At 40.6% G+C, this 15,327-nt stretch overlaps 1 protein-coding gene across 1 annotated transcript; it reads right to left on the minus strand.

Moving 5' to 3' along the window:
* Positions 1-1,451: 1,451 nt before the first annotated feature.
* On the minus strand, positions 1,452-15,120 carry LOC108249368 (ras-related protein Rab-11A). The gene is made up of 5 exons (XM_017438721.3): positions 14,937-15,120; positions 11,255-11,450; positions 7,550-7,743; positions 6,131-6,211; positions 1,452-3,544 (listed from the first exon to the last, which is right to left on the minus strand). Exons 1-5 carry the CDS (start codon positions 14,974-14,976, stop codon positions 3,408-3,410), a joined length of 648 nt encoding a protein of 215 aa, XP_017294210.1. The 5' UTR covers positions 14,977-15,120; the 3' UTR covers positions 1,452-3,407.
* Between the last annotated feature and the right edge of the window lie 207 nt (positions 15,121-15,327).

A 15,327-nucleotide genomic window follows, 5' to 3' on the forward strand; every position in this document is an offset into this window, starting at 1 on the left:
ACACGAGTTCGGACAGTCAGCGGAACAAACACTCGGGAGTTTGAGTCGTTATCGAGGCCTCTGTCAGTGTACGAACCAGAGCGAATCTCGTCAGCTGGCTAACAAACATTACATGAACAGTAATGACAGCATGTAAGGCGATATGACGTTCAGAAAGCCATGCACTGTGTGGAAGTCAGAGGCAGCTCGGTGTATGCAGGCTTTAGGTGACGGGGACATATGAAGGTAGGATTTACGTCACAGGGATGCACGCCAGCTTTATATGAAGGGGACGCACGCAGGTTTAGGTGATGACGATGCACACAGGCTTTTTGTGACGGACATATGTAGGATTTAAGCGACAGGGACGTATATAGGTAGGTTTTACGTGACAGGGATGCATGCAGGCTTTATGTGACAGGAATGTACAGGTAAGCCTTACCTGACCGGTGTGTACGGGCTTTACAGAATTAAAAATTAAGTGACAGAGACATACATGGTCTTTATGTGAAGCCTACCTACATACGTAGGTATGCTTACCGTGACAGAGACATATGTAGGTAGGCTTTATGTGACAAGCACGTAACCAGGCTTACATGATACTGACTTGACAGTAACTCAAGTGATTGGGGGGGTGTACCAGTGGTGGGCCATCAGGGCCAACAAGGCCTTCTCTGCTGGCCTAACATAACCAAGAATCATCATAAATATGATAAAGGTAATTTAATTTTTAATTTACTTTCCCAGATATCTAAAAGTATTCATATTCTCTTCGTGTCATATTACGCTCCTTCCAGGGCTGTTGTTTTAGGTCAGAGTTTTTATCCAATCAGAATTCAGCTCTTATGTTTCCAGGCTGTATGAAATCTACCCGGGCCTTCAGAACCAACAATGCAGACGTCTGTGCTGTAAGTGAACGGGCAGATACAGTTGATAGACAGCTGCAAAGCCAATCAGATCACAAGTTGTGTCAGTAAGGCCCTCTAGCTGGCCTCACGTTGAACGGGACATTTACGCGTCCTGTGATTGGATATGGATACTTACTAGTTTGAGCCGCGGCAGTGCTATGCAGATCAACAGAGTCACACCCGGGACTGTTAATGGTTAAAGACTTTTTAACCCACAATGGCCGAAGGAGAGCAACACGTTGATTTGGTTGCTGATTTACTGGCAAGGCTGTTTTCAAGACGAACTTTTCAAGAGAAGCTAGATCTCGTTAGAGGAGGACGGCCGACCCCGAGCTAGCTAACCTGTCCCAGAATGGATTTTGTGTTGAAATAAGTGTTTTGGGGGACACAGCCGTTTTGGTGAATGCAAACATTTATTTAGTTTTGACAGTAACATACCAGATATGTTTTAATTGCTGATGCGGGTTTGTTGATTTTTAAAATGCGACAGATAAAAGCCCATTTTGTACACAGCTGAGGTGATGCAATGCCAAGTAGTGCTTAAGTGTGTTTTTAACTACTCTCCAGTCCTGGTGTTATAAACGCTGGCATAATGAGAGGTATTTATTGACTAAGTTGGACATCACTGAAGGCCTTAGTGTGAAATGCACCGCCCGTCACTGGTATGTACTGTACGTCGACGCACCTGAGCTTCATGTGATGGAGACATTTGAGGGCTTTATGTGACGGGGATGTACCCAGGAGCCTTCACATTGTAACTTGTGGGTCAATGAAGGAGGCACAGAATACAAGATGGTGGGAATGTGACTCATTTAATCCTCAAGTTATTATTTTCCTCTGATTCCTTTAGTTTACCAGGGAGGAAGTTCAGATGCAGAAGGAGACTTTCAGAATTGTGTTTTGGTTCATAAGTGGTTCTGATTTTGTAAGTGCAGAACAAACTAGAAAGGCTGTTTAGATGGATGTTCAGTACAACACCGTGAACTTTAACCCTGTGAGTAATGTTCTCCCTCAGTGGTCCGACCTACATCTCCGTGGTTAGATGCAAGCACAATTAGCTGTGGATTCTATTCTAATATTTCTGATTCATAGGAATGTCATACATAAATACTACTTCTCTTTAACTCCTTCATCTGCTATAGAAGTGCTCCAAAATAAAATGCAAACAGCCGTGTGTGAGACTCTGCATAGTTGTAGTCAAATATGTGGTAAATAAAGACTTTCTCAAAGTTTGGAGCAGGAAAGCATGAATGTGAGCACACAGAGAGGTGAAGCAGGGCCAAATGAAACCTTGAATGTTCTGGAGTCCTGCTCTGCTTTCTGAAAAGGCAGTGACAGTGATCCACATCCAGTCTTCCACCTGGAAACAGCATGCAGCGCAGCACAGCACAGTGCTGTGCACAACAGATGCAAAGCAGCTTATGGAAGACTGAAACAGACAAAATATAAACATATAATATATTATTGTACCAATAAATTCTGTCATTACTGATACTTCTTATTAAATCATCATTCATTTTTTTATGTGTACTTTTTGTCATTTCCTTCTTGCATTTCTGTTTTACTTCCTCACTGGATTTATTTCTGTTTCTTTTCCAAATTTCTGCTTAATAAAATAAAAGTTTTTTTCTTCTCTGTTGATTGATTATCAGGATACAGAGCTGCACTAATGTTGAGTCGCTGCAGCTTGTTTCCTTCTAGGCCTGTGTTCATAAAGCCCTGACACTGTTAGCTCTGACTGCTAACAGTCTCATCCCGCTCCAAAACCCACATCCCTTATTTGCACAGTCAACTGACAACATGTACATTCACAGAAAAACAAACAAACTAAATAAATAAAAAAAGGCCCAATTTTTGGAAAATTTGATTAAAATTGCAAAATGAAAGTACAGCTAAATGTTAGTCCATAGAATAGACTGGCATAATAGTATATTTTTAAAGGTTTATTTTGGCTGTTTCAGTCCTCCGTTGACACCTGATCCAAACTCAGTGACTGCAGATCACACCCAGTGATTCTGACATCACACTCACAGACACTGGATCAAACAGGATGACGCCGCCGCAGCGTGTGTGCTCAATACGTCCACATGGTTTCCAAACAGTACATTGCACTAAAGAGGAGGAGGGGTACGATGACAGAGGATAGCTTCAGGTTGATGTGCTTTAGATTGATAAATATCGAGAAGAAGACAAGACGAGTCGTTAAAAAAGGTGGAAAAAAAATAAGAAAAGTAATCACATTCAAATATAAGACTGTTCTGTGACAGGTCAGCGCATCTACACCAAGGAAATCTAACGTGGTATGAAATGCCTGCTGTCCTGCAGTAGCCTAAAGACAGGAGTAGAGGGGGTTATACTGGGGTTTATTTACTGAGAGGTGGGGAAGAAAGCAGAGTTCAGGTCGCAGACTTGAATCTGCAGCTGGATCGTTCCATACCTAGGCAGTCTGTTCTCTGAGGGGAGTTGGGAAGGTGGGAGAGGGGTGGCAGAGAAGTGGCTAGCAGCAGATCCACAGCCGGGCTAGATGTTCTGACAGCACTGCATCTTTGGTTTATTCTCAGTGGGCTGCACCTGGATGTTGACCACGTTGTTGCTGGGCGACATGTCGCTCTCCTGGCGCTCCGACATCTGCTTCTGGGAGACGATACGGTAAATCTCTGATGGAGGAGGACAAAAAGCATTAAAAAGAACTGCCCTGACTCTCAGAATACTTTATTAATCCCAGTGCAAGGGTATAAAAATGTAAACATACAAAGAGTATCAAAGTAAATATATAGCATGTGACACATCAGAGATCCAATGTTCAAACAATACAACTGCTGCAGCCAAAGCAGGATGAGGAGCTAACAACACAAAGATGTTCACAATGTTTACATTTTTTTGAGAGGTTTTTGTTGCTGTTGTTCTTTTGGACTTTGGCTGCTTTTTCTTTCAGTTTCAGTCCTCATGCCTGAACATTTTTAACTCTGACCACATTAAGATATAGAAAGGCTCCTAAACTTAAGGGATCAGACAAAGTTGTGCCGACACAGAACAGACAAGTGAAAGATCTTTAGGCTCTGTTCCCAGCAGCCTGTCTCAGGGACACGATATGTCTCCATTTATTTCATTCAACTGTTGAAAAATAGCAAAATAACATAGTTCTGAAAACCTGACGTAGAGCTGAAGGATGCCACACCTATATTTATGTCTGTTTCATTTTCAGATTCTGTTCTGAATTTCTTAGCCCTGAAACAGCTTGTGTTCGTGACAAGCCGCGGTGCACAGTGGAACTGCCCAGGAGCATGGAGGAGGTGGAGAGGAAGGACGATATCACAGCAAACAACTCTGTTCACTTACAAACTGTACCCAGCCATGGCGTAATGCAAGGAGAACTGAAGAAGCACTGATTGAGAAAAGGCCACAGTATGGCTTCATTTGTCTGATTCTTAGAAAAGTGTGGGATGTTTTATTACATTTGGATGTTGTCTGTTAATTGTCTTATAACTTACGCAATCACAAAAAAATGGCATCTTAACCACAGGGTGAAGCAGAGCGATTTATATTACTTTTTTTGTGCTTAAATTTTGCATCTTGGTTGATTTTAAAATGATACCAGAGTCCAGATTTAAGAAACAATAAAGTGGGTGAAGAGTTTTTGTTTGTTTTTATTTTCTTATTCAGCTGACTACATTATGACAGGCTGACTACATTATGATCGTGTGATTGTTTTGAAACAAATATTTCATCAATCACCAATTTTTTTTTTATGATCAAATTAATTTTCAACAGAGTTGTTGCTAATTTAAACAAGTAAACGACACAGATCTGTGCTGACACTGAAAGGACAGCATGTTCACTGTCAGGTTCCTGACAGGCGCAGAGGCTTTGCTGCTGGAAAGAAATGAGGTTGATTGCACTCCATTTTGGTGTACTACGGTGTATTCAGGTTTGAACTGTACAGTTCACGGGTCAAAACTCTTGAAAGGGAATCTTAAATTTGTAAAGCTGAAAATATTATTTTAAAAAATAAAAAACTACTCCTGAGGGACTCCAGTCAACAGTGGAATGGTCCAATCCTAAATAGTATCACTTAGGTCAAACCTATATTTTCCATGCTCTTTTCCTTTGGTCTTCCCAATGCTCCCAACTCTTTTAACTAGTTTAACCACTACCATGTAAATCAGCTGGGAACAGCAAGCATTCACTGATTGGCCAAACAGATTATTGGCATGAGATTTCCGAAGTCTGGATTTGTGTATAATGAAAGAATACATTTATTTATTCTTATTGTGCAGCCCTGCTAAAAATTCATTTAAGGTAAAAATAATTGTACAAATGGCAGATTTAAATCTTCTTCTAATCAAAGGTCAAAGGTGAATGCTTCCCTGAAACGATGGATAAAGAACACTAACTAAAACCACTAAAATATTGTTGCATTAAACAACATGTTAATAACTCAACTACTGGAAACACTTTGCTTTAGATTTTTATAAAAAGCTGTTTTAGGAAACACCCGCCACCAAACGCAAAGGCAGAGCAAGAATTTTTTTGCCCATGTCTGTTTGTCTGTACTGTCAACAAAATATCTCATGAATCACTAAATGAATTTAAAGGAAACGCCCTGGCTGTACATCTACAACCAATTAATTCTTGAAGTCAATCCAACTAAAGGTGGCGTCGGCAGACAACATACAGCCTGCACAAACAGTTTTACAAACACTGAGCTAAAGTTTGGACTGACAGCAGCTAACAGTCACAACGCATACTCAAAAGGCTAACAGATTGTGTAAGGTCATGCAACAAATTGCAGTATTGCAAAAGATTGCACATAATATTTTCAAGGTTTGACCAAAGCAACTAAAAGTCAACATAAGATGATCTTTAAAACTCTGGCATGAAAGGTGTTGAGCGATATGCATTCCTGCAAGGAATGCTAGGCCTTTATTTTATTATTTTGCAGCTTTAACAACCAGTTTTCATATGAAGTTAACCGATTAACATGTAACTCCATTTTTTATAAAATGGTCTAGGTTTTATGAAGATGTGAGCAATCTGACCTGGTTGTTATTACACAGGCTGTGCCACTCCTACAGAGATAAGGCAGACTTTGTGTCATAAAGTGCATCCAAAGCAGCTTTGTGTGCACCTGACTTCTTACAAGCCTCATAAAGGTTGACTAGGATAAGAAAAACACCTTGCTTAGACGCCCTACAAAACAAAACCCCCCAAAAAACTACACACACACATATATATACACAAACCTGTCAGGATGGTCTGGAAGGCCGTCTCGACGTTGGTGGAGTCAAGAGCCGATGTCTCCAGGAAAGATAAACCGTTTTTCTCTGAGGGCCAAAGGTAAACAGATGGACATGAAACATGCAGCATTCCACTGAGAGCAAACCCGTTTGACTCGTTATCCAGAAATATGGGATCATCAAACTTTCAGCAACTACAATTACTCTTTGTTTGACAGGTTTTGTACATAGTTAAATCAGATTAATTAAAACTATTAGGATGAACCAGCTTCAGGAAGTATCTAGACCCCCTTCAATTTGATCAATTTTAATATGTTGCAGCCCGATCCTATTCTTTCACAATAATCCACACTCAGTACCCAATTATAACAAACTAAAGACATTTATACAGTTTTGTAATGTATAAAAAGAATAAACTGAAATATCACAGTTCCAAAAATATTGAAATTATTTGCATTAACAGTTGAATTAAACTTCTTCGACATTATTTGAAAAGACATGCACGTTTCTACAAAAGGCCTCCAAACTGTCCTAACTATTCCAACCATGAAACATGGTGGTGGCAGCATTATGTTGTGGTGTGTTTTTCAGCAGCAAAGACTAGGAGACTGGTTAGGGTACAGCAGAGGGGTCAGACTCCAGGCCTCGAGGGCCGCTGTCCTGGAGGTTTTAGGTGTTTCTGCTCCAACACACCTGATTCAGATGGTTTAATCACCTCCTCACCAAATCATCAGGTTCTCCAGGAGCACGGCAACAAGTCATCCATTTAAAGCAAGAACACATCTAAGACATGCAGGACAGCGCCCTCATGAGGAACGGAGTTTGACACGTGTGGGGTAGAGGACAAGCTGAAAATCTGTTCCACAGTCTTCAGGACATGGGACTGGTCTGAAGGTTCAGCAATGACTCAGCACACAGAAAAGGCTTAGGGATGACTCTGTAAATGTTCTAAAGTGGACCAGCCAGAACCCTAACTTCTACCCCATCGAATATCTCTAGAAACCTGAAAAAGGCTCCATCGACGGTCACCATCCAACCGAACTAAGACTGGGAAAAAAAAAAAAGTAAAAAAGAACTGCAGTAATATCTTCAGTCCAGGGGGGCAAAGATTCAAGGCTGGATCTGCTGGATCTGCTGCCAAAGATGTTTCAAATCAGGACTAAAGTATAGACTCTGAATACTGATAGAACTGTGATATTTCAGGGTTTTATTTTATAAAATTCTGTTTCCACTTTGTCATTAGGGTTAGGGCACTGCGTAATGAGGTAAAAACAAATATTTTTGATTGTAGGTAATAAAACTGTGAATATTTTCTGAAGTCAGTGTATCTGTATTCTCCTTTTGTCGCACAGACAACCAGATATTTCTTAATGCGTTTCTGATAAAACAGAAAGATGATATAATAAAAATGCCAAGAAGTCTGACCGGCGAATGCCCGAGCCTCGTCAGTGGGAACAGCTCGCAGGTGGCGCAGGTCGCTTTTGTTGCCCACCAGCATGATGACAATGTTACTGTCGGCGTGATCTCTCAGCTCCTTCAGCCAGCGCTCCACGTTCTCATAAGTTAAATGTTTGGCAATGTCGTAAACCAGAAGAGCCCCCACAGCTCCTCGATAATACCTGCAGCACAAAGATCACAAGAAGGATTCACTGTAGTCAACATCACCCGTGCAGGCTCAACCATCTGCCAGACTTTTGTACTTTGTTTCATCTTTTCAATGTGCAATAAGATTTATAAAAACAGCAAAAATTGTTTCTTGTCAGTTTGCTCAGAAAATCAAAGGCAAAAGATCAAAGATTGAATCATTTTCAGTTTTTTAATAGTTTGATCTTCTAAGATCTTATATGGCACAGAAAATACAATCCCAAATCCAACAAAGTTGGGACATTGTGTAAAATGTAAATAAAAACAAAACTGATTGATCTGCAAATCCTATAAAACCCACTTTTTATTTACAATAAAATATAGTAAACATATCAAATTGTAAAACTAAGAAATTGTACTATTTCCAAGAACATGTAACGTTATTTTGAATTTCATGACAACAATACATCTAAAAAAAATAAATGGTACAACTAAGAAACAGCTGGAGGAGCTAGGTTAATTGGCAACAGGTCAGTAAGAAGACCAAGTATAAAAAGAGCATTTTAGAAAAACTGAATCTCTGAGAAGTAAAGATGGGCAGGAGTCCACAAGTTTGCAAAAAACTACATTTAAAATTAGTGGAACAATTTCAGAGTATTGTTTCTCTATGGAACATTTAGAAGACTTTGAATATCCCATCATCTACAGTTCATAATATCGTCAAAAGATTTCAAAAATCAGGATAAATCTCTGAGCTCAAAGGTCAAGACTGAAAGTCAATATTGGATGTCTGTGATCTTCGGGCCCTCAAGGGCCGCTGCATTAAAAACAGGTCTGATTCTGTTCTGAACTCAGGAACATTTCCACAAATCACTGTCTGTAAACACTGCACATGCTGATTAAAGCTCTATCATAAACAGCATCCAGAAACACTGCTGTCTCTTTCTGGACCAAAGAACTGAGGCAAAGAGGGGAACTGTTCTGTGGTCAGACAGATATTCTTGAAAACACCACGTCCTCGGTACTAAAGAGGAGAGACACCATCCAGCCTGTTATCAGTACACAGTTCAAAATCCTGCTTCTCTGATGGTATGAGGGTGCATTAGTGTCTATAGCATGGGCAGTTTACACATTAGGCAAAGCACCATCAACGCAGAAAAGTATATACAAGTTTTAGAACAACATTTGCTCCCATCCAGACATCATTATCAAGGAAGGCCTTGAATATTTCAGCAAGACGGTGTTAAACCTCAGACTGCATCCATTCCAGCATCATGGCTTCAGAGTACAAGAGGCCAGGTGCTGACCTGACCTGCCTGCAGTCCACACCTCTCACCAATTAAAAAACATCTGGTAAGCAGAACCTTTGAGCAGCTAGAATCCTACATCAGCCAAGAATGGGACAACATTCCCTCCAAACCCTCCAGCAGCTGCTCTCCTCAGTTCCTAGACGTTTACAGACTGTTATTAACAGAAGAAGGGAGGCTTCACAAAGGGAAACATGGACCTGGAACAACTTTTAAGAGATAGGTTGCCACCATCAAATTCAAAATTAGCACAAATTGCACAAAGGTTGGACAGAAGAAAACAATTCTTTCAAGAAATACAACGGTGAACAGATTTATTTAAATTGTTCATCTCCCTGACAGCAGGGTTCAAGTTCTCTTCAATACAATATGATGTTTAAAACTGTGTTACCATTTACAGCTAAAGAAAAAACTTTAGCGTTGGACAATCTTGTGAGGGAAAACTTGCAGACTTTATAGTCTGTGAAACATATGGTTAATGATCTGTGGTTATACAGCCAATTAGGATGTGGCCACCTAAATTAAGGTTTTATAAATGGCCAGAGGGGCTCGTCTTTGAGTTCATTCCCTAGTGACAACTCACAAAAGGGCTTTTGTGCTAAATAGGCCCGTCACGATAACAAATTTTGCTGGACGAATAATTGTCTCAAAAATGATTGTGATAAACGATAATATCGTTTGGAGGCCATTTTAAACTAATGTAATGATAATAAATAATAGTCCAAGTACATCCTCTCAAAGATTAATGTACTTGTACTACCGAAAACAAAAATAAAATGGACTCTCAGTCTCCGTTAACAAAAAATGCACTTGAATAAAAAGTAAAAAAATAAATAAAATGGAACTAAAACCTACATTCAACTAAAACAGTACAGATTATTAAGTCTGTAAACTAAACTACCCTTCAAAAATATTATATATATTATATAGAGAAGACAGACAAACTGACAGTTTTAAAAACAAAAAGTGCAAACTAACAAAAGCACACGGCGACATACCGGCTCTCAAAGGTTCAGTGGTTCTCCTCGGTCATTTGGTTTGAATCTGAAGTGCTCCCACACCGCTGCTGGTACTTCCAGCTTCAAACCAATTCCATTTTGTTTTTTCCCCCAATATCAAACAACATTTCTTTAGATTGCTAACTCCTAGCGTGGGCTAATGCTAAAAAGGTACAAGCCAAGGCACCCCCCTCACACTAAGAGAAAGGGAGGGGTCGGTGAAGAGAACCGGAGCCTTTTGTCCTCCAGTGTCTTCAGTAGAAAGAGACAGAGACAAGAGGAAACGATAACGCCGATAAATGAAATTTAGCAACCTCATTTTTTTATTGTGCAATTAATTGATTTATCGTTTATCACGACAGGCCTAGAGGTAAATGAACCAGAAGTGAACATCATGATGAATGACTGTGTTCATCATTTATATACAATTCTTGTGAAAAAAACTTTACATGTTTGAGTGACTGTTTAAAAATGAACTGAATGTAATTTTTTAACATTTTGATTTCCATGCTTATCTAAAACTATAAAATGCTAAAATCAAATTTCAAATTGACACAGAATTTCGGACTGCATAGGAACCGTGCGTGGCATACCCAAAGTAAACGAACATCATTTGAAGGAAATGTTTTATTTTGGTCTCTTTAGAAAGCCAACACTGAATATTTTAAATTAAAATAGTCAGACTTACTGTAAATGGTTGAGGCAGAATCAGATACACTAAACACAATGAAAGTCCTACTCATTTTGTAAAAAGATCCCTGTAGATTACTCTAGTTGTGATCTGATAACAATCCTTATCTACATTTTATAGCAGAAGCACAGACTATGTTTGACTGCAGAAAGGCAGTCTTTTACAGTTTCTACTTTGAGTTAATGAAAAGCTAAGGGCTGTGTAAATTGCTTTAATTTTAAATATTTGCATGCAAGCCAGTCTGTCACATGAACAGCCACTTAAAAGAAAGAGTTGTAGAAAACAGCTGGGGGTTTGAAGTCAATCCAACATAACCACCTGCTTCATCTGATCACTGCCAATCTAAAATATACAAACATAAGCAAACAGCCAATATTCAACCAATGTGAAGTGGTGCTGACAAATATTTACACTAGGACAGAATCATTTGACCAAACCCTGCTCAGTGTTTGTTGTCCAGTTCACCACCTCAGCTCTCAGTGTGCCGCCTCAACACAAACTGGTCCAAGTTGTCCTGCTGTGTTCCCTGACCTGCCGCCGTTGTACTCACGCTGACGTGATGGCCCGGTAACGCTCCTGTCCAGCCGTGTCCCAGATCTGGGCCTTTACAGTCTTGCCGTCCACCTGGATGCTGCGTGTAGCAAACTCCACCCCGATGGTGCTCTTACTCTCCAGGTTGAACTCATTTCGAGTGAAGCGAGACAGCAGGTTACTCTTCCCCACACCTGAGTCGCCAATAAGAACCACTGACACAAAGAACAGAAAAAAAAACACAATGACACAAACAGGTATGATGACTGGTTGACATTGTAATAAATTATTAAATTAAATTATTAAAAGACCTAATGTTACTCTACGGAATGCATATCGCCCGCTGCTTTCTGCCAGAGTTTTAACCAAAAATCATTTTATGATTAAAATGTATATTGGTCAAACCTTAAAATTAACATTTTTTATAATTTCATGCAATATTGCGAAATTTCATTACACGGATTAGTGGTTGGAATAGGGATGCTGCTCAGCTGCTTACACACCAAATTTTACTTCAATATTTGTGAAATCAGATGAAAAATATCCATTTTTGTGTTTGCTAAGATTGATTAGCTATGGTGGCCATCTTGAATTAGGTTGCCTCCAAAAGTAAATCAGTTATAGATGTGAGTCCATGCCACTCAGCGCACACAAACTCACAGCACTATTGTGTTAAATCACCACAGCAGGTGATGATGCTGCACTAGTTACAACTGCAGCTAAACAGCTTTATGTATGTATACAGTCCCCTCCAAAAGCAAATTTCTTTGTTTTTGGTGTCAGACATTTGGATTTAAGGTCAAAATATGAGTATAAGACAAGAGTTCAGAATTTCAGCTTGTATTTCTTGGTAATTACATTTAGATGTGTTAAACAACTCTGGCTCTCTCTTATCTCTCTTTGCTTGAACCCACCCATTTGTCAAGTAAGCAAAAATACTAGAACATGTGACTGAGAGGTGTTTCTTGTTGACCAGGTGTTGCTTTTAAGTTGATTGTTCCAACATTAAATAGTGCTGCATGACTAGTCTAAGATTTAGCCTGGGTTTAAACCTAAAAAACTGCATTTCTTGTTAAAGAGGATAAACCAACATGAAGACCAGAGAGCTGTCTATGGGAGAAAAGCCAGACATTTTAAAAGCTGAAAAATAAAGAAAATTGATCCGAGCCATTAGACAACCATTGGGCATAACAAGCACAACAATTTGGAAAGTCCTAAAAAAGAAAGAAACTACTGGAGTACTGAGCAAAAGATATTGAACAGGTTGGCCAAAGAAAACAACAGTAGTTGTTGACAGAAATATTAAGAGCCAAAACATCAGTAAGTTACATCCCCATCGATCTCCACAGTGCAGGGGTGAAGGTAACACAATCCACTGTTCGAAGAAGACTCAGAGCAGAAATATAGATTCACACCACTCACCAGCAGGAAGAATAGGAGGGCCAGATTGGAATTTGCAAAGAAATACAGAGATGAGCCACAAAACGTCTGGAACTGATGAGATCAAGATTTGTCTCTACCAGAGTGATGAGAAGGCCAAAGTGTGGAGATAGAAAGGAACTGCTTTTGATCCGTAGCATAGAAGCTCATCTGTGAAGCATGGTGGAGGTAATGTCATAGCTTGGGCATGCATGGCTGCTTCTGGAAGAGGCTCATTAATATTTATTATGATGTAACTAATGATGGTGGCAGCAGAATGAATTCCAAAGTGTACAGAAAAATTTTGTCTGTCAATTTAAAAGGAAATGCATCCAAAATAATTTAGAGGAAGTTTATCATACAACAGGACAAAGACCAAAGCACAGTGCCAACAAAACAAAGGACTTCATCAGGGGGAAAAAAGTGGAAAGTTTTAGACTGGCCAAGTCAATTACCTGACCGTAACCTAATAGAGTACGCATTTCACCTTCCTGAAGAGGAGACTGAAGGGAGAAACCCTCTGAAGCAAACAAGAACTGAAAGAAGCCTGGAATAGCATCTCAAATGAAGAATGCAACAGTTTGGTGATGTTGATGGGTCACAGGCTTGAGGCACTAATTGCTTCTATAATAAGTGCCTGAAGCCTGGGGTTATGCCACCACATATTAAATGTTATTTACTTTAAGATTATTTGTTCCTTTACTTTAGCTCACCTAAAAATGATGTGGTCTAATACAAACAGTGATATATCCAGAGTTGTTTAACACATCTAAATGTAAATACCAGGAAAAAAAAGACATTCTGAACTCTTGTCCCATATTCATCTTTTGATCTTAAACCCAAATTTCTTCAGCAGACAACAAAAACAAAGAAATCTGCCTTGCCAATACTTTTGTAGGGGACAGTACATTCATATAGGTATTTATTGTATATAATTCTAAAACTAATACACACACAGGCAAAAAATCTATACATTGTGTTTGTCACATCCATAACATTACAACAACGCAGCTGTGTCTTCGGAGGGAGGCAATAACAACTTCTTTCAGCTGCTTCACAGCAGATCACCTGCCTCCATCTCTCCCTATCCCAACATCCTCCTTCACTACATCCATGAACCTTTAAATACTTGGTCAGAAGTTCTATGGGTCAAGGGAACATTCACATGAAAGGCAGGACCCAATATTTTCCAGCAGAACATGGTCCAAACCATCACACTGTCCCCACTGGCTCACCTTCTTCCCAGAATGCACCTGGTGCTATGTCCTCCACAGGTAAGAGACGGACTGGGCCATCCACGTGAAGGAAAAGAAAACGGGACCCATCTTATTACACAGACCCAAACAAAACAAGCTGGGATGTTTGGTGGGAACATTGCAGAACCAGCAGAAAGGTGTTCAGCAGCAGCAGCTCTTCTGCTGGATCAGAACCACCCGGACTAGTCTGGTTCTATGATGAACCAGTTTCGACTGGTTTTGACCTCTGCAGACTGGGAACATCTGCAGTTCTGACCCAGCCTTGGTTTTAGTTGAAAAACTAAGTCTGGAGATTCCTCTTATTTATAACAACTTTAATAACAGGAAGATGCCTGCTGCCTGATAAGCCCCCCCCCCCCCCCCCCCCCATTGCCTGCTGCCATGGGAACCAGACAAGTCAGCGGTAGTGTTGTATTCCTTCCGCTCCGTTCAGCGTTTAAAAGTGCAGTAATGCTGAGTGAATCACAACAAACTAATCCAACAGAACAGCAGCAGTTTAAAGGAGGATGATAAAAACATTTTCTCATGTAAAAGTGGACCTGCAGAGGACAGATATGAATCATTTAATCTGCGTCAGTAACTTAATGTGATATTCAGGCGCCTCGCAACAGCCTGAGCTCAGTTATCAGATGGTTAAATTCTGCTTGACTCGGTATGTTTTCAGAACCCGTAAACCCGAACCGAACCGGTCTGTGTGTGTTTCTGAGACCCGGTAACGGTCCCGCTGGTTGCTCAGTCCGGATCTCATGATGTGATAAATGTTAGGTGTGTCCCACTCACTGACTGTCGGCAGGCTAACCCCCGAGCTAACTACTAGCCTGAACCGATAAACTGGAGCGACGAGCACACGGCCAATCATTTCCTACACGAACGGGCCAGAGAAGGTTCGTTAGGAGTTCCGGACGCGGATTGAACGTGATGACCCGTTTCAGAAGGTTCGTTCAGACCTGAACACAAAGAAAGGCTGAGGGCAGTTCCGTTGGCCACACAGCTTAGTCTAGCAGATAAAAACATGCACAGCTTTACCTTTGAACAGATAGTCGTATTCGTCATCTCTAGTGCCCATCTTCTCAACAAAAAACGGTTGGTCCGATAATTGATTTACTGAAACAAATGAAAAAAAACGATGTTTTACTCTAACGGGAATTTGATGGGAAGCTGTTGTTTCTTCTTCTTCGGTGAAACCTTGACGGTAGAGTGTGGAGACAGCTCTGACACCTGGTGGCCATAAGAGGAACTGCACGTCCGCCTGACTGGAGAGTTACGTGTTCCAGGGCCGAGGGTACGACTGAGACTGCCAGGCATAGGCGCCGGAACCACTGGGGCCAGGGGGCCATTGGCCCCCCCACTTTCCGGCCCTGCCAGTGCGCTGCATGTTCCCACCAGACGGCTGCACAGACTGCACGCGACTCTCACA

The sequence above is a fragment of the Kryptolebias marmoratus genome, linkage group LG15 (assembly GCF_001649575.2).
Source record: "Kryptolebias marmoratus isolate JLee-2015 linkage group LG15, ASM164957v2, whole genome shotgun sequence".
NCBI lineage: Eukaryota > Metazoa > Chordata > Actinopteri > Cyprinodontiformes > Rivulidae > Kryptolebias > Kryptolebias marmoratus.

Excerpts from the sequence above, each read along its gene's own strand:
- LOC108249368 (XM_017438721.3), bottom strand. The coding sequence starts at position 14,976 with ATGGGCACTAGAGATGACGAATACGACTATCTGTTCAAAG. Across the intron at positions 6,212-7,549 it reads CGAGGCTCGGGCATTCGCCG|AGAAAAACGGTTTATCTTTC; the intron begins GTCAGACTTCTT and ends TTTGGCCCTCAG. Across the intron at positions 3,545-6,130 it reads CTTCCAGACCATCCTGACAG|AGATTTACCGTATCGTCTCC; the intron begins GTTTGTGTATAT and ends CTCCTCCATCAG.